This window comes from Pipistrellus hanaki (assembly GCF_964339955.1).
Source record: "Pipistrellus hanaki genome assembly, chromosome: 7".
In the NCBI taxonomy this organism is placed as follows: Eukaryota; Metazoa; Chordata; class Mammalia; order Chiroptera; family Vespertilionidae; genus Pipistrellus; species Pipistrellus hanaki.
In genome coordinates this window covers 8032132-8049837 of record NC_140509.1, presented here as the reverse complement: position 1 = coordinate 8049837, position 17706 = coordinate 8032132, and the positions used below count along the sequence as shown (strand labels likewise).

General features: G+C 43.9%; 1 protein-coding gene across 2 annotated transcripts in view; it reads right to left on the bottom strand.

Annotated features, from left to right (window-relative positions):
• CMTR1 (cap methyltransferase 1) overlaps nucleotides 1–17706 on the bottom strand; it is a gene marked incomplete at its 5' end in the record, with an annotated part of 56650 nt that overhangs the window by 8182 nt on the left and 30762 nt on the right. For both annotated transcript variants that reach the window (XM_084889527.1, XM_084889526.1), the window contains 8 exons: nucleotides 1013–1081; nucleotides 1555–1612; nucleotides 2316–2372; nucleotides 9842–10021; nucleotides 10670–10802; nucleotides 11112–11208; nucleotides 12919–13037; nucleotides 14028–14226. In XM_084889527.1, the coding sequence (XP_084745653.1) occupies nucleotides 1013–1081; nucleotides 1555–1612; nucleotides 2316–2372; nucleotides 9842–10021; nucleotides 10670–10802; nucleotides 11112–11208; nucleotides 12919–13037; nucleotides 14028–14226 (912 nt within the window). The remainder of the gene's footprint in view (nucleotides 1–1012; nucleotides 1082–1554; nucleotides 1613–2315; nucleotides 2373–9841; nucleotides 10022–10669; nucleotides 10803–11111; nucleotides 11209–12918; nucleotides 13038–14027; nucleotides 14227–17706) is intronic.

The following is a 17706-nucleotide window of genomic DNA, read 5'->3' as shown; positions in this document are numbered from 1 at the left end:
ACCCCAGCTCTCCCTGACCAAGCACTAACTGCGTTAATTCCACCGGCCTTTAGTGTTCCTTTAGGACCGATTAGGGGAGGCTGGGAAAGGAAACCATACCGAGACTCCAAGTACAGATCGATTTACCTGAGCTCTAAGGAAATGTCACCAGGATATGAGAGTCACGCTTTCAATAAAGCTGAAGGCAAGGACTTGCCAGCATTCAATTTGAGAGCAAATAAGTGATCTCTCCAGCCCATTCAGAAAAACAGACACATGCTATTCTTTTGAGGCTATCTTCAACCTCATTCTCAAAACCAGCACAATGGCCCATGACCTGGGCCAGATTCAAATGAAACCCAGGGAAAAGCTGGAAGGTGGGTGGTAGGGAAAAAAAAAAAAAGAGGCAGAATTCTAAGGACCATGTCATCAAAAACAGGACAGGGAGCCGAAACCGGTTTGGCTCAGTGGACAGAGTGTCGACCTGCGGACTGAAAGGTCCCAGGTTCGATTCCGGTCAAGGGCATGTACCTTGGTTTCGGGCACATCCCCGGTGGGGGATGCGCAGGAGGCAGCTGGTCAATGTTTCTCTCTCATCGTTGTTTCTAGCTCTCTATCCCTCTCCCTTTCTCTCTGTAAAAAAACAATAAAATATATTTTTTTAGAAACAGGACAGGGAGCCTAGGGTTGGGCCAGACCCATTACAGAGCTCTCCTGGCAGCCCCTCTCAGCCCCCTGCCCAGCTCCCCTGCCCAGTTCAACCCATAATTCATTTCTCCTCTGCAGGCAAATCTCACGGCACCTTATACTTGCAGGCCCCATCGTCTGTCTGGGCGGGGAGAATGCTGAGCACAAAGTATCGTAGGAACAAGAATCTTCAGGGAGCCTGATGGGATCTCGGGGACTCAACACCCTACACCCCAGGTTCCCACTCAGCCCAGCCCTCTGGAGGCCAGGCATCTGGGGTCACAGTGAGACCGCCAACATCTAGAATCAAGCCTCTGACTTTATTTTCATCGGACACTCAACTTACCTGGATCAGCTCAAAGAACTTAGACTTCGGGTCTGAGGAGGAAGGAGCCACACGAGCCTGGTCCGGGATCTGAAAATAGGCAGCAGAGAGCTTTGGTTTTCAAACGCACTTTTGACCAAACCTGTTAGTCTACGTGAGCGAGGGTAGGTCAGACTGGGGCAGAGGAAACGGCATGTAGCACGGGAGCGAGGAAGAAGGGGTGGAGGTGGGTAATGCAGTCACCGCCCCCTTTCAGGCCCTGTGGCAGCCCAGCCCCTGTGCCACTTCCCTCTCTCTGGGGCTGTCAATGGTCAGTGCTGCTACACAGGATCACCAGCAGCAAAATGAGGCCTGCTCACACACCGCCTTTGTGCTTTATGACCCAGCTGTAGGGCCCAACTGGCAGTAAAGGACCAAGGAGGTAACGCCCAGCAATGCTGGGACTTCCAGTTCTGGAATGCTGTGAGGGTAGGCAGACATTTTCATGGGCGATTGGGAATCAAACCTATTCTTTATAGCTTCCCTGCCCTGGAGCAACAACGGACTGAGGTCAAGATGCTCACCCCCCAAAGACGGAGGCACTGTTTCCGGATCTCTGCCTGCCGAGGCTCACTCAGGGTCCTGGGAAAATGAAGCCAGCAAGTGATTGGAGACTTCATGAGGTACAAGTGGACCTCCTGTGCGCCCCTCAGAAGCCCAGAGAGGAAGCCCAGAAAGGAACGTGTGCACACGCCCGGAGGCCACGGAGCCATGAGCCCACAGTGCTATCACACTCACACAAAATGGGACGACCTCCCCTTAGCACCACAAAGGGAAAGGAGGAGGCTACCTGACCTGTGGATGCCACGGTGCCTCACACAGCCTTCCTCCAGTGGCCCAGCGCTACATCTGGCTCCTGCTCTGCGGCATAGGCCAGTGAGTCCATCCCAGTGGACATCACCAGGCCTCAGAAAGCTGAATTAGCTTATGCTTGGCCCTGTCAGAGGTCTTCCCTGACCAGTCCTACCTTTCCCCTCTGACCACTCTTATTCTGGGTCTCCTGAGTTATGTATTCTACGCCCTCTGATACACTGCTAATAACTTCTCCTGCATCCTTTTCCTAGGATACGCTCACCTTCTCAAAGACATCATAAAGTCTCTGAGGACAAGGTTCATGCCATATGCTTCTCTGGCATCCTTCACAGACCACAGCAGAGTAGGAGATAAAAGAGTACATATTTTTAAATGTTTGTTGAAATGAAATAAGCAAAGAACGCAGGGGGAGGAGCAAAACTAAGAGCTTTTCCCTTGAAGTAGATGAATCCTGTAAAGGGGGAAAACTCACGTGTCTTGAACAAAGGCATGGATTTTGGCCAGAGCTTTGATCTGCAGACTACAGTGGCTAGAAGAAAAAAGAAAGAAAAAAAAGTTTTTATCTCAGAAGGATTACCAAGAGATAGTCAGAAGACATCAGGACAGAGAAGTTTAGCAGGAGCATGGACCATCTATATTTGGGGAAGGGCTGGAGAGTTAAAGAGAACCCCCTCATCCACACGCCAAAATATAGTTATATGGGAGCAATGAGTCAAACCCCTCATATATTCAGATCCCAAGTCCTGCTAAAAGCAAGGTTTTGATCCCATCTGTACTAACGTGAAAGTGGTGATTCTAAATAAAACAACAAAGTCCAGACCCAGTTTACAGACTAAACTGACTCAACCCACCTATACTAACAGCTGCCCTTTCTACTCTAGTGTCCATTGTTCTTTTACATACACTTTCTGACATTTAAAGAAAAGTATGAGACGTGATAATGCAAGAAAGTGTGACCCACTGGCAAAAGGGAAACATCTCAAAGACCCAGAGATGGTTCAAATGGTAAAATTACTAGACAGGGCCTTTAAAATAACTGAAAAACTTGATAAAAGATCTATTGGAAGGGTGGGATGGGAACCGGGTGGAGGGGAGCTATGGGAGGAAAAAGGAGAAACAACTGTAATAATCTGAACAATAAAGATTTATTAAATTTAAAAATAAATAAACCAATACATTTTCATTTTTGTTTTTTTAAAAAGATCTACTGGAAAAGGTGTATAACATTAATAAGAAGATGGAAAATATCAACAGAAATATAAAAACGATATTTTTAAAAAGCAAATAAGGCCTGGCCAGCTTGCTTAGTTGGTTGGAGCGTTGTCCCATACATTGAAAGGTTGTGGGTTCAATTCCAGGTCAGAGCACATACCCAGATTGTGGATTCGATGCCCAGTGGGGGAACATACCGAAGGCAACTAATTGATGTTTCTCTTTCTTTCTCTCTCTCTCTCTCTCTCTCTCTCTCTCTCTCTCTCTCTCTCTCTCTCTCTCTCCTCCTTCCTCTCTCTCTAAAAATCAATAAACATATCCTTGAGTCAGGATATAAAGAAAAGCAAAAAAATAATAATAGACATAAAATATATATTAGAGATAAAGAATGATTTTGATGGGCTCATCAGCAGACTGAATACTGTAGAGGAAAGAATCAGTGAACATGAGGGAAGACAGAAACTCAAACTGAAACATGAAGAGGTAAAAAGTGAAAACTATAATAGCTCTGTGGACAATAATAAGCAGTTTAACATAAATATTAACTGAAATCTCAGAGCAGAGGAAAGAAGTAATAGGACAAAAATATTAACAAGTTAATAGCTAAGAATTTCTCCAAATCGATTAATGAAATCAATCTATAGATCCAAGGTTAAAAAATCCTAAGCAGAATCCATACAAAAAACATACAACACATATAATCACATCATGGTCAACATGCTGGAAACAAAGGTCATCATGAATGCAATCAGAAAAGAAAGGACACATGACATACAAGCAAGCAATGGTAACAATAATGGCTGACTTCTCATCAGAAAACAAGGAAGCCGAAGCCGCTTTGGCTCAGTGGTAGAGCATCGGTCTGCGGACTGAAAGCTCCCAGGTTCGATTCCGGTCAAGGGCATGTATGTTGGTTGCGGGCACATCCCCAGTGGGGGGTGTACAGGAGGCAGCTGGTCGATGTTTCTCTCTCATCGACATTTCTAGCTCTCTATCTCTCTCCCTTCCTCTCTGTAAAAAATCAATAAAATATATTTAAAAAAAAAAAAAAAGAAAAAAGAAAAAGGAAAAGAAAACAAGGAAAGTAGAGAACAATATCTTTAAAGTGCTAGGGGAAAACAGTGCCAACTTTGAAATCTGTATCTAATGAAAATATCCTCGAAAAGTGAAAGGGAAATCAAACATTATCGAAAGACAAAAGCTGAAGAAATTAAGTCTCCAGTAGACTTGTTCTACAAAAAACAGACTAAAAGGCTCCTCTCCAGCCCTGCCTGGGCCCTGGTCAGGGTGCATATGCTTCTCTCACATTGATGTTTCTCTCTGTCTTTCCCTCTCTCTTCCATTCTCTAAAAAATATACGGACAAATATCTGCGGGTGATGATTAACAACAACAATACAAAAACAAAAAAAAATAGACTAAAAGAAATTCTTTAGGGAGAAAGAAAATTATTCCAAATAGAAAGCTGGTTCTGCAGAAAGGAATGAAGAACACCAGAATGGGTAAATTTGTCAGTAAATATAAAGGAACCTTTAAAAATAATTAGATGCACAAATATAAGAGCTGTGTATATCTTTAAATCTCTTTAAAAGATTATATACTGTTTAAAATAAAAATAATGGCAATGTAAAATACGGTTTTCTATAAAACAAAAGCACAAAGGAAGGAAAACTATAAATGCATGTTTACTGTAGTATGGTTCTTACATTGTTCATGAAGTAGAATACTTTTTGAAGATAAAGTACAATAAATTAAAGATGCACATTGTAATCTCTAGAGTTAACTAAAACATTATGTACAAAAGGCATAGAAAAATCCAGAGATAAAAAGAAATACTACAAAATATACTGAATTCACTCTCCCCAAAAAGAAGGAACAGAGAAACAAGTAAAAGGCAGGATGAACAGAAATCAAACAACCAAGATAGAGGTTTAAACCCAAACCTAGCAACAATTACAGTCCTTGAAAATGTACTAAACACCCCATTTAAAAGTTAGAGACTGTCACAATGGATAAAAAGGTAAGACTCAACCATATGCTATTTATAAACACAAAGACAAATTGAAAATAAAAGAACATAAAAAGATAAACCATGCAAATACTAAGCAAAAGAAAGGTGATGTGGCTATATTGATATCACAAAGTAGATTTTAAAACAAAGAGTATACACTATAAATAAAGAAGGATATTTTATTATTAAGACAAAATAATCTTAAATGTGCATGTGCCTACTAATAACAAAAATCCCAAATATATGAAGCAAAAACTAATAAAACTAAAGAAATAAACAAATCATAATTGAACAATCATAACTAAATACTTTAACAGCCCTCCTTAAGCTATTGACAGAATAAGAAATCGAATATCAGTTAAGATGTAGCAGATTTGAAAATCACTATGAACCAACTCGACCAAATTAACATTCATAGAACTCTATACTCAACAACAGCAGATGGCATATTCACCAAGATAGATCATATGACAGGCCATTAAAAAAGCCTCAATAAATTTCAAAGGATGAAAATCATATAGAGTATATTTTGAGTACAATGGGACAAAATCTAATAGGCATCTTGGAAATCCCAAAATATCTAGATATTAAATTTCACATATCTCATAATTTGTTCTTTCATATATCAAAGATTAAGGGAAATTTTAAAAATATTTTGAATTGTACAATGACAAAAAAAGATAACATATCAAAATTTGGGAGCTAAGCAATCCTTAAAGGAAATTTTAATATGGTTACATTTTTTTATTATTACATTATTATCTGTGTATATATACCATTGCCCCCCTCCCCCATACGTGCCCTTCCTCCCCAGAGTTTTGTGTCCATTGGTTGTACTTATATGCATGTATACAAGTCCTTCAGTTATCTCTTATCTACCCCACATCTCCCTACCCTCCCCACTGTAATTTGACAGTCTGCTTGTTGCTTTACTGTCTTTATATCTATCTTTTGGTTCTTCAGTTTATAATGTTCTTTATCGTCCATAAATGAGTGAGGTCACATGGTGTTTCTCTTTCATTGACTGGCTTATTTCATTCAGCATGATGTTCTCCAATTCCATCCAGGTTGCTGCAAATGATGAGAATTTCTTCTTTTTTATGGCAGCATAATATTCCATTGTGTAGATGTACCATAGTTTTTAGATCCAATCATCTGCTGATGGGCACCTAGGCTGTTTCCAAATCCTAGCTATTGTAAATTGTGCTGCTATGAACATAGGGGTGCATATATCCTTTCTGATTGGTGTTTCTAGTATCTTGGGATATATTCCTAGGAGTGGGATTACTGGATCAAATGGGAGTTCCATTTTCAGTTTTTTGAGGAAGCTCCAAACTGTTCTCCACAGTGGTTGTACCAGTCTACATTCCCACCAGCAGTGCACAAGGGTTCCTTTTTCTCCACAACCTCGCCAACACTTGTCGTTTGTTGATTTGTTGATGTTGGCCTTTCTGACAGGTGTGAGATGGTACCGCATTGTTGTTTTGATTTGCATCTCTCGGATAATTAGTGACTTTGAGCATGTTTTCATGTGCCTCTTGACCTTCCTTCTGTCTTCTTTTGGGAAGATTCTATTTAGATCCATTGCCCATTTTTTAACTGGGTCATTTATCTTCCTTTTATTAAATTGTATAAGCTGTCTATAGATGTTGAAGATTAAACCTTTATCAGTGATAACATTTGCAAATATGTTCTCCCATACAGTGGGCTTTCTTGCTGTTTTGTTGATGGTTTCCTTTGCTGTAAAAAAGCTTTTTATTTTGATGTAGTCCCATTTGTTTATTTTCTCTTTAGCTTCCATTGCCCTAGGGGAAGTATCATTGAAGAAGGTCTTTTGGCATATGTCTGAGATTTTGCTGCCTGTGGATGCCTCTAGTATTTTTATGGTTTCCCGTCTTATGTTTAAGTCCTGTATTCATTTTGAATTTATTTTTGTGTATCGTGTAAGTTGGTGATCTAGTTTCATTCTTTTGCATGTATCTGTCCAATTTTCCCAATACCATTTATTGAAGAGACTGTCTTGACTCCATTGTATGTTTGTGCCTCCTTTGTCAAATATTAATTGAGCATAGTGATTTGGGTTGATAATCTGGATTCTCTATTCTATTCCATTGATCTATATGTCTGTTCTTGTGCCAGTACCAGGCTGTTTTGAGAGCAGTGGCTTTGTAATACAGCTTGAAATCTGGTATTGAGATCCCTCCTACTTTACTCTTCTTTCTCAGGATTGCTGTGACTATTCCCGGTCTTTTATTGTTCCAAATGAACTTTTGGAGAGTTCTTTCTAGGTCAGTGAAATATGCCGTTGGTATTTTAATGGGGAGCGCATTGAACCTATAGATTGCTTTGGGAAGTATGGACATTTTAATGATGTTGATTCTACTAACCCATGAACATGGTATGTTCTTCCATCTGTTTACATCTTTTTCTATCTCTTTTTTTCAGTGTTGTGTAGTTTTCCGCGTATAGGTCTTTTACCTCCTTAGTTAAGTTTATTCCTAGATATCTTAATTTTTTTGGTGCAATGGTAAATGGGATTGCCTTTTTAGTCTCTGTTTCTGTAGTTTCACTGTTGGTGTATAGAAATGCCATAGATTTCTTGGCGTTAATTTTGTATCCTGCTACATTGCCAAATTCATTTATTAAGTCTATTAGTTTTTTGATGGAGTCTTTGGGTTTTTTATGAACAATATCATGTCATCTGCAAATAAGGATAACTACTACTTCTTTTCCCATTTGGATGCCTTTTATTTCTCTTCTTGTCTAATTGCAATGGCTAGTACTTCCAGTACTATGTCAAACAGGAGTGGTGAGAGTGGGCATCCCTGTCTTGTTCCTGTTAATATGGTTACATTTAAATGCTACATCTAGCCGAGACCGGTTTAGCTCAATGGATAGAGCGTCGGCTTGGGGACTGAAGGGACCCGGGTTCGATTCCGGTCAAGGGCATGTACCTTGGTTGTGGGCATATCCCCAGTAGGGGGTGTGCAAGAGGCAACTGATCAATGACTCTCTCTCATCGATGTTTCTAACTCTCTCTCTCTCTCCCTTCCTCTCTGTACAAAATCAATAAAATATATTAAAAAAAATAAATAAATGCTACATCTAAGTGATTAATTAGTTAAAATAAATAAATTCCTTTATTCTTACTTTTTGGGCTTAATTTGCTCTTCTTTTTCTAGCTACTTTTAGACTTTTTCTTTTAATATATTTATGTATTAATAATAGTATAAAGGGAAATTTATTTCATTTAAATATATAAGTATATTTAAACCAATAAGAACATCGAAAGAATACATATTTAGAGACTAATATCCCTTATAAACATAGACACAAAAATCATTAATAAAAAATTAGTAAATCAAATGTAGCATTATATGAATGATAACTCATGACCAACTCGAGTTTATCCAAAAATGCAAGATTTGGCCTGGCCAGCGTGGCTCAGTGGTTGAGCATCAACCTATGAATCAGGAAGTCACGGTTTGATTCACAGTCAGGCCATATGCTCGGGTTGCAGGCTCGATCCCCAGAGTGGGGCGTGCAGAAAAAAGCTGACCAATGATGCTATCTCATCACTGATGCTTCCATCTCTCTCCCTCTCCCTTCCTCTCTGAAATCAATAAGAATATATTTTAAAAATAAAATAAAGTAAATGCAAGATTTATTTGCCATCTGAAAATCATCAATGTAATTCACTGTAAATGAAATTTTAAAAATTTCTATAGATACATAAAAAATATCTGATAAAATTAAACATCTATTCATGATTAAAAACGTCAGCAAACAAAGAATAGAAGAAAATTTGGTCAAACTGATAAAAGGCAACTGAAAAAAACCTACAGCTAATATCATACTTAACGGTTAAACATTTTACACTTAAACTCAAGAACAAGGGTAGGGAATCTGTTCTCATCCTTCATCATCATACTGGAGGAACCAGTAAGTGCAATGAGGCAAGAAAAGAACAGAATTACCATTAAGATCCAGCAATTCCACTTTTGGTATTTCTCCAAAAGAACTAATATCAGGATATTGGTATCAGCACCCCATGTTCACTGTAGTACTATTCACAATAGCCAAGATGTGGAAACAATCTAAATGTCCATTACAGATAAATGGGTAAAATTTCCTTATTTGCCCTCCCCCCAAGAAAGTACTTCTACTGACTCATTGCTGCTATATAACTCTCCAAACTACTTAAAAAAAACTTCTAATGCTTGCCCACCTAGAAAACTGAGCCAACTGTCACAACTTTATATTATTACCATTAGTAAGGAGGAAAATAATTAAACAAGGTTAAAAACAAAAAAATGCCAGCATTCAGATCACCTATATGGAGAACTTATGAACTCTCAAAAACTTTGGTACAGAACCTCCAAAGCATGTTGTATTTCATGTTCCAGCCACTTCCTGCCTCCAAACAGAGGCTTCACAAGGCAGTAGCCATGCTGGCCTCTTACAGAAGCAATTACAGGGAAATTCCTCCTGCCTCTGGGGCACAGAGCTGCTCTCTGTTAGACTTCACTACCACAGCATCAGGCTCCCAGGGGCATGGCTACGGCAGCCAGGCTCCCACCAGCCACCCTCTGACAGGCATGGGACAGGATGAGTGTCCCCAAGGTGTGCTTACGTCCCAGGGAGCCCGGAACAAGCAGACCAATCCCAGTTACCAACTTCTCAGGGTTGACAAAATGATACCAAGAGCAAATCATTTTAGTCCTTCACTCTCTGCCCTTCCTAATGGTGCCAGCGAAAAACACCTGGTTTGCTCACCTCTCATTGGACCGTATCATGTAGTCGGTAAATTCGGGGTCTCCCCTGATCACCTCCAAGGGAACCACAATGTTGACATCGGACTCGGTGTTCCGCAGCTGGTTGAGTTTAATATTGACGGAGAAGAGGTACTCCCGCACGTCATCGATGCCCACCTTCAGGCCCTTGCACACCACATACCTGGCAGGAGAAACCCTGTCACTCCACGGAGCAAGGACCTCCCTGCCGGTATTCCTCCTCGCCAAGCCCCTGGCTGGGTCATGAAGCTCAACAGCCTTAAGTCTACGCACAAAGAACAGCACAGACTGTGCTGTAAAAGTTCACCTCAAATTCTCAGTGGTTCCCACTTGCCCTCTGCCAGGCTGAAGGGGTCTAATTTAACAGACTCATCGATTAGACTCTCCAAAATGGGGCGCAGAAAGCTCGTGTTTTTAGCAAGACACCAGCAATTCAGATCGGCCACATCTCCTGTGCTGTGCATGGGCATGTGTCCCACCTGGGTGCCAACAGTGCCCTGGCTGGTGCCCTGACCAACCCATGTCTCTCCAGGTTTCCCTTCTACTGACCACCTTCTCCTTCCTGGGCAAGCCAAGGATCCCCCACATAAGTGTGGTGAACAGGCTTGTGGAGAAGAAGGCAGAGGCTGACTGGCAAATCACAGGACCAGTAAGATCCAAATCCTGACCCCCACCCGCCCCTTGGCTCTTATCACTTCTTTAAAGTCAAGGCTTTTAATGTAGCCTGAGTGGCCATACCAGAGAGATGTATCAGGTACTGCGTTCTGACACTTAGCCAACTAGTCTGATGAAAATGGAGAGGAAAGCTCACCTCTCTGAGTTGGCAGGACGGCTGGTAATCGGCTTAAAGAGACATACTCGTTCAAAGCAGCTGTACAGCAGGTAGATGAGCCCCACGCTGAACGGGGTGAACAGGTCGAAGGTTTTGCAGATGAAGTGGCCTCCTGGATTAGAGAGAAAACACCAAGAGCAGTCAGTGGTTCTAGTCCAGGAGGTGGGTAAGGTAATTGCAGGGAGTAAATATTACCAAGTCAGAGACTCAGAACCTGCGTCCATTAAAAGTCAGAGGCAACTTAAGGGGGAGGCTGAGCTTTGGAGGGGACTTGGAGGATTCTATAGCACTTTCTTCCCTAAATTCCTCATTCAGCTACCTGTCACCTGCCATAAGAATTTTTTTTTAACTTCCAAGCCAACTCTTAAGCAAGCTCTTATCCAGCAAGGGCCCCGGGTGGAGACAGCGAAGGGAGTGTCACCTGTCCGGACAACAGAGAGCGCCATTAGGAACTGGCAGAGCAGCAGCTGCTTGCTGAGGATCTCCTGCAGGTTCTCCTGGCCCTCCACGGAGAAGCCCTGAAATGGAGCACAAGGGTCAGGGTGGGAACCAGAGTGATGAAGACTGAAAAGGCATCCTTACCTCATCTTCACTGACTTCTTCCACCACCTGACCGATAGAGACACAGCTCAGCACCTGAATTACTTTGGCCCGGTCTCATGGCTCATTACAAATAGGACCCAGGCCTGATGACTGGACCAGTGCCATTTCCAAGGGTGGAACCAAGCCTCCTTTTCCAAGAAGATGGTCCAGAAAATTGTAAAGCTCACTTAAGAATCTAAGGGAAGAGTAAGACAGAACCAAGGCGAAACACGGGCTAGTCACAGGCCAACTGCAGGACAGGAAACAGAAGCCCCGGTGAGTCTGACAAGGCCCGGGAAGCACACGTGGCACGAATACTCTGCCTGGGCTCACTCAGCCTCTGGACTGACCGCAAGACAGGCCCATTTGGTGACAGGAGAAAAGTCAGCAAAACTCTGACACACAGTGACCTCTCTCTGCTGATTAAGGATTTTCTCACAAAACCATTCTCCTGTCCCAAGACCATGAAGCCTCTCCTTGTAGCTGGCAGGATCTCTGGCCAGAGCGTTGGCTTAAAGAGCGCAGGTACGCTGATATTCCTGGAGTGGTGTCCCTCCCTGTGAGAGCCCAGCAGGGAGCAGGGAGCCAAGCTCAGCGCGGCCAGGGCTAGGGGCCTGGGATAGGGCAGATCTTTAATGGGCACAGTTTCAATTCTGCAAAATGAAAACAGCCTGAAGATTTGTTTCAGGACAATGTTAATATATTTAACACTACTGGACTGTTCACTTGAGAATGGCTGAGATGTGCAGTTTAAGTTGGATGTTTTCACAATAATAATAATAAGAAGAAAACAAGGCTGTCATTTGTTAAATTGGCCCCAGCCAGGTCTCCCTGACTCAGTCCTATGAATGTAATAGCTAAACGACCCAGAATAAAAAATCCAAATTTATAGATGCTCCTCAAAATTCATGCCTGTTTATAGGGTAAATCAAAAAAGAAAACAAACAAAAACCCAGCCCAGGTCACCAGTCCACAGTGCTGAAGCTGAAAGACAATCCTGAGTTGCCCCTCTAGCTGCCGGAGTGCGATGGCTGCCTCCCCAGCACCATCAGACCCTGCACTGCTCACCGGGCGCAGCTTCCCCGCCCCAGCCTGTCTGCTGTTCCCTGCTGAGCACATGCTTCCAGACCCTATGCTGACGCCTGCACAGCCCTTCACCTTTCCACAGCTAATACCTGAAAGGCCACCCAAGTTGCTCCAGAGGTTTCACTAAACTATAGCCATGTGACCCTGGAGCAACTGCCACATTCTCCGTGCCACCTCTAGGCCAGCGGTCAGCAAACTGCGGCTCGAGAGCCACATGCGGCTCTTTGGCCCCTTGAGTTTTTAGCACAGGCCAGGTTAGGAGTACCCTAATTAAGTTAATAACAATGTATCTACCTATATAGTTTAAATTTTAAAAATCTGGTTCTCAAAAGAAATTTCAATTGTTGTACTGTTGATATTTGGCTCTGTTGACTGAGTTTGCCGACTACTGCTCTAGGGCAAAAGAATAAAACTTAATTCATACATCCCCTACTACCTGAATAGTGAGCTAGCACCTACGAGGGCAGCTAAAGGGCTAATAAAACAAAGCAAAAGCAATTCTCAAGCCTCTAAGGAGATAAACCCCTAAAGCAGCAGCCTATGGAAAGCGGGTCACCTACCCCATCGGCCATCAGAAAGTGGACACCCTTTCGATCTGTGTTATCCAGGACAAAATTCCGAAAAGCAGTGATGTTCTCTGGGCGGGTGATGTCTCCATCTCCATCGATCCCACCCTCGCCTGCAGAACACAAGATCCACATGAACCTCATCGGTCCTGCGCATCCCAAGACTGGGACAGGAGCTCCCTGGGGCTGTGAAAGGGTACCAAGTGGGCCTTGAGTTCCCGGAGAAAAGCCCCTGAGGAGCAACTCACTGCAGGACCCCCCCGCACCACCACCACCACAGGGCTGCCTTACAGGGACGGGCCAGGCAGACACAGGCCTGCTGTATGGAATAAAGCAGAGATGACAAGAACTTAACCAGCCAAAAGGATCAACTGAACAGAGGGCCTTCCTCCTCATGCCCAAGTTGTGTTTAAAGGACCTACATTTCAGAACCAATTTCAACTTTTTTTTTGGCTAATCCTCACCTGAAGGTATCTTTTCCCATTGATTTTCAGAGTGGTAAGGAGGGGGCAGAGAAACATGGTCAAGAGAGACACATATTCAATTGGTTGCCTCCTGCACGCACCCCAAACAGGGCCAATGATTGAACCTGCAACCCAGGTATGTGCCCGTGACTGGAAATGGAACCTGAGACCCTTTGGTTCACAGGCCAATGCTCTAACCACTTAACCACACAGGTCCCAACATCACCTTTTACTAAGGACTGTTAAAAAAGAACTTGGGATCTGGTGCCAATCACAACAATCAAGCCAGGGTAGGTGAGGGGCCTGCTGCAGGGCAGCTGAGCTGTCTGTTATCGGTACTTTTCATACCCCGACACACACTGGTATGTTAATGAGGCTGCCAGTTCTCAGCCAGAGATCAGGCAATTTCATTATCTCCTGTCACCAGGGAAGAAAGGAGGAATGCATATGGCCTGGATGCAAGTGTAACCTGTACCCCACAGGCCTGGGCAAAAAGGGACAGACTAGGGGGAACCAAGACCTTCGTGACATGGACTGGGAGACCTAGGAAAGAAAACATGGCAAGTGGGTAACAGCTGCTTCTGACCCGTCTCCCCAGAGGCTGTCCCACGGTCCCTAGTATCCTCCCGCGTGTCCTACCGTAGTAAGGTTCAAAGAGTTCGCTGGAGGCCGAGTAGAAGTCCTCCAGCTTGAAGTCATTCGGGCCCTTCAGGGTCATCCCAAAGCCCTTTGCGTGCCACTTCTTCCTCCACAGCACGTACTCCGAGAAGCCCCCAGGGCCTGCACAGACATCAGCGAAGTACAGAAGCTCCGCTTCCCGGTCCTTCACCAGTGGTTTCTGCAAAGGCCAGGGGAGAACAGGAGAAGGGGAAAGATGGCTCAGTGGTAGGGAGGAGGCGGGGAGTGAAATCAGCCTTTCCCCGAGCACAGCGCAGAGTTCCCCCCAGGCCGCACACCAAGCAAGTATATCCCGAGACCATCACCCCCCATCGATACGCCTTCCACACCACCAGGCCTGGCTCAGACTCCCACTGAAAACATCTTACTGGGCACTGGGTGTGCACGTTTTGTCTCTCAGCATCTTCACCAGATCCTGCCTATACAAGACCTTGAGAAGAATAGACACTTCATGCCCCATTACAGAGAGGGGGAAAGAGACCAAGACACAAAGCGTGCAGGTGCCGTTCCCAGCCATCTGCGACAAAGCCAATCGCAGGCCGGTCAGCCTGACTGCTACACTCAGTCTTCCTGTCCAGCCCAGCACGGGGAGCCTGGCCGTCCCCGGTCTCAGTCACAGCGCCCACCTCTCCAGACACAGTGTCAGCTTCCCTGCTCTCTCCCCGTCCTCATTGGCACTCCCTGTTTTCAATTAACTTTTTATTTTGGAATAATCTTAGATTTACAAAGAAGCTGCAAAGACAGAGTTCTCGCATACCATTCACCAGTTTCCAGTTTTACTAATACCTTACACTGTCCAAACTAAGAAGCCAACATTTGTACACTGCTATTCACCAAGCTCCAGACCAGGTTCCGATTTCCTAGAGTCCTTGCTCTGTTCCAGGATCTAATCCAAAACACCACAGTGCATTTAGTCTACACCCCTTCCTCCTCTCTACACCCCTTTCTCCTGCTGCCTTTGCCCCTCTGCTAGCGGGGGCCTGGACTGGGTGCAGCTGGGAGCTGACAAAACAGAGAAAGGAGACACCGGGGTGCAACTTCCAGGCAGCCCTCGGAGCACCACCCACCGCAGGAATACTGCCTAACTATGTCACAATAACCATTTGAATTTTTATCGGATTATAATTTTGGCCACCTGAGTAGCTTTAACTCTTATTACCGTATTTTCTGGCGTATAAGACGACTTTTGAAACGAAAAAAAAGTCAACCGAAAATCGGGGGCAAAAGACCAAAATTGCACAAAAATTACCTGCAGATCTTGACGACAAAGTAAGTCTTTTCTTTGAAGTGGGGGATAGTCTTATACAGCGAATATAAAATTCATCCTGAGCCCTAATTGGTTTGGGTCAGTGGATAGAGCGTTGGCCTGAGGACTGAAGGGTCGCAAGTTGTGGGCTCGATCCCCAGTTGAGGGCATGGAGGAGGCAGCCGATCTATGAATTCTCTCTCTCTTCCCCTCTCCCTTCCTCTCTGAAGTCAGTAAAAATATATTAAGAAAATAAATGGATAAAATTCATGCTGAACGCAGCATGGACCTGTATTGTGTGTTTGCACTTCCTTTTACACACCTGGGCCCCAGATGGTGAATTCTATTTGCCCCGACCCTCCACCGCACAGAGGAGGTACCATCCACACCAGGGACAAGAGGCTGAGCTCTGAGTGGGAGGCAGAAGGACACTGATGACCATCAGCAGGGAGGCAGCTCAGCCTTTGCTCTCTACCAGCTGACATGCCTGAGTGCTTGTCCAGAGCTCTGTAACTGCCAGATCAAGACCAGAAAGCTTGAGGGGAAAGTTAATGAGAGAAATGGAAAACGAATGTGCACAATCCAGTCCATTTCTAGGTGATAAGGGCCTTCCCTCTGAGGACAGCTATCAGCTTTATCAAAACAGTGAAAAAAAGTTTTTGGAAAAAGTAGCTTCAGCTAAAAATAAACAGTTATCCTGTATCAAGCCCACGAAGGCATGCTGGGATGCATCAATTCTTTCTCTCCTCCCCCACCACTCCACCCCAGCATTCTTTGTTCCTATCAATTGTCTATGTTTTGGGATTTTATTTATTTGCACACAAAAAAAGACCAATTGGCATTTGCCAAAAACATTATTTTAGCACTTTCCTGACAGCGAGATGGTAATGAGGCAGGGGTCACAAGTTGAAGGCCTGCACACACTGGAAAATGGGAAACTAATGTTCCTCACTGCAGGGTGTGCCCTCGCCCCCAGCCCAGGCTCCAGCCTCTGCACCGAGCCACTGGCCCAAAGGAAGATTAGGGGGAGGAAGAGGAATGAAGCAATGAAAGCATCTCACCTCCAAAACGAGGACATAAATATGATCTCATTTTGTGATTTCAAGATATGTGACACTCCCAGGCCACAGCCAGATCTTTTCATAGAAATGACAGCTGGGCTTCTCACCTCTTCCACCTACTGGCTGTGCAGTCAAGGGCAAGCACACAATTTATGTCTTTAAGCTCAAGCTTTCTCAACTATAAATGGAACTAATACAGGTTATTTCTCCTTTTTTTTTGTTTGTTTGTTTGTTTGTTTAATCCTCACCCAAGGATGTTTTTATTGATTTGAGAGAAACATTGATCGATTGCCTATTGTACACGCTCTAACTGAAGATGGAACCCAGAACCTAGGTATGTGCCCTGACTGGGAACCAAATCCACAACCTTTGGTGTATGGGACGATGCTCCAACTAACTGAGCCACCAGGCCAGGCTATAGATTACTTCCTGAGTGTTGCAGGATTAAATAAATTACCATCCATCAAAAACCTTTATAAACTATAAAATACTAAGCAAACATAGGTTATCAATTCAGCTAGATCAACTATCATGGAGTCAAAACTTTGTCCTTCTCCATCTTTTTCTCTTCCCAATGCCTCAGTGGGCACTTTGAACATGCTAATTTCTTCTAAGACATCTCACAAACTTACAGATCTACATTTAGTTTTTGTCTATTATTACACTTCAAAACATGTTTTCTTATTTCAACAGTATCCCCAGGCACACAAATTCCTCACATAAAGTTATCCTATATAATAAAAGGATAATATGCAAATCGACTGAAAAGCAGAACAACCGATCGCTATGATGCGCACTGACCACCAGGGGCAGATGCTCAGCCAGAAGCTGGGCTCATGGCTGGGGAGCACAGTGGTGGTGGTGGGAGCCTCTCCTGCTTCCACAGCATCAGACATCCCTCGAGGGCTCCCAGAGTGCAAAAGGGCACAGGCCGGGCTGAGGGACCCCCCCACCAAATGCATGAATTCATGCACCGGGCCTCTAGTGGTTTAGCATAGACTTCCAGATATCCAAAGAATCTAAACTACCTTCTTTCCCTAGTCTCTTCCAATTCTTATTTATAATTTATTTATTTCCCTACCCTAGTCTCTTTTCAACTTTTACCACAACCTGAAGAACCAGAAGCACATGGGAAAACCTGAGTCGTGTTCCCCTCCCACTTTCCACCTCTAACCTCTCCATCCCACCCCAGGCTTCAAGTTCTGCATCTGCGCTCATATTCCATAACCAGCCTGATCGAGGAGGCAGAGACCCTAGCAAGCCTGGTGTGTGCCCGGGGCTTCAGCCACTCCCCTCTCTTCTGGAACTGCTCTAGCTCATCTCTGCTCACCTG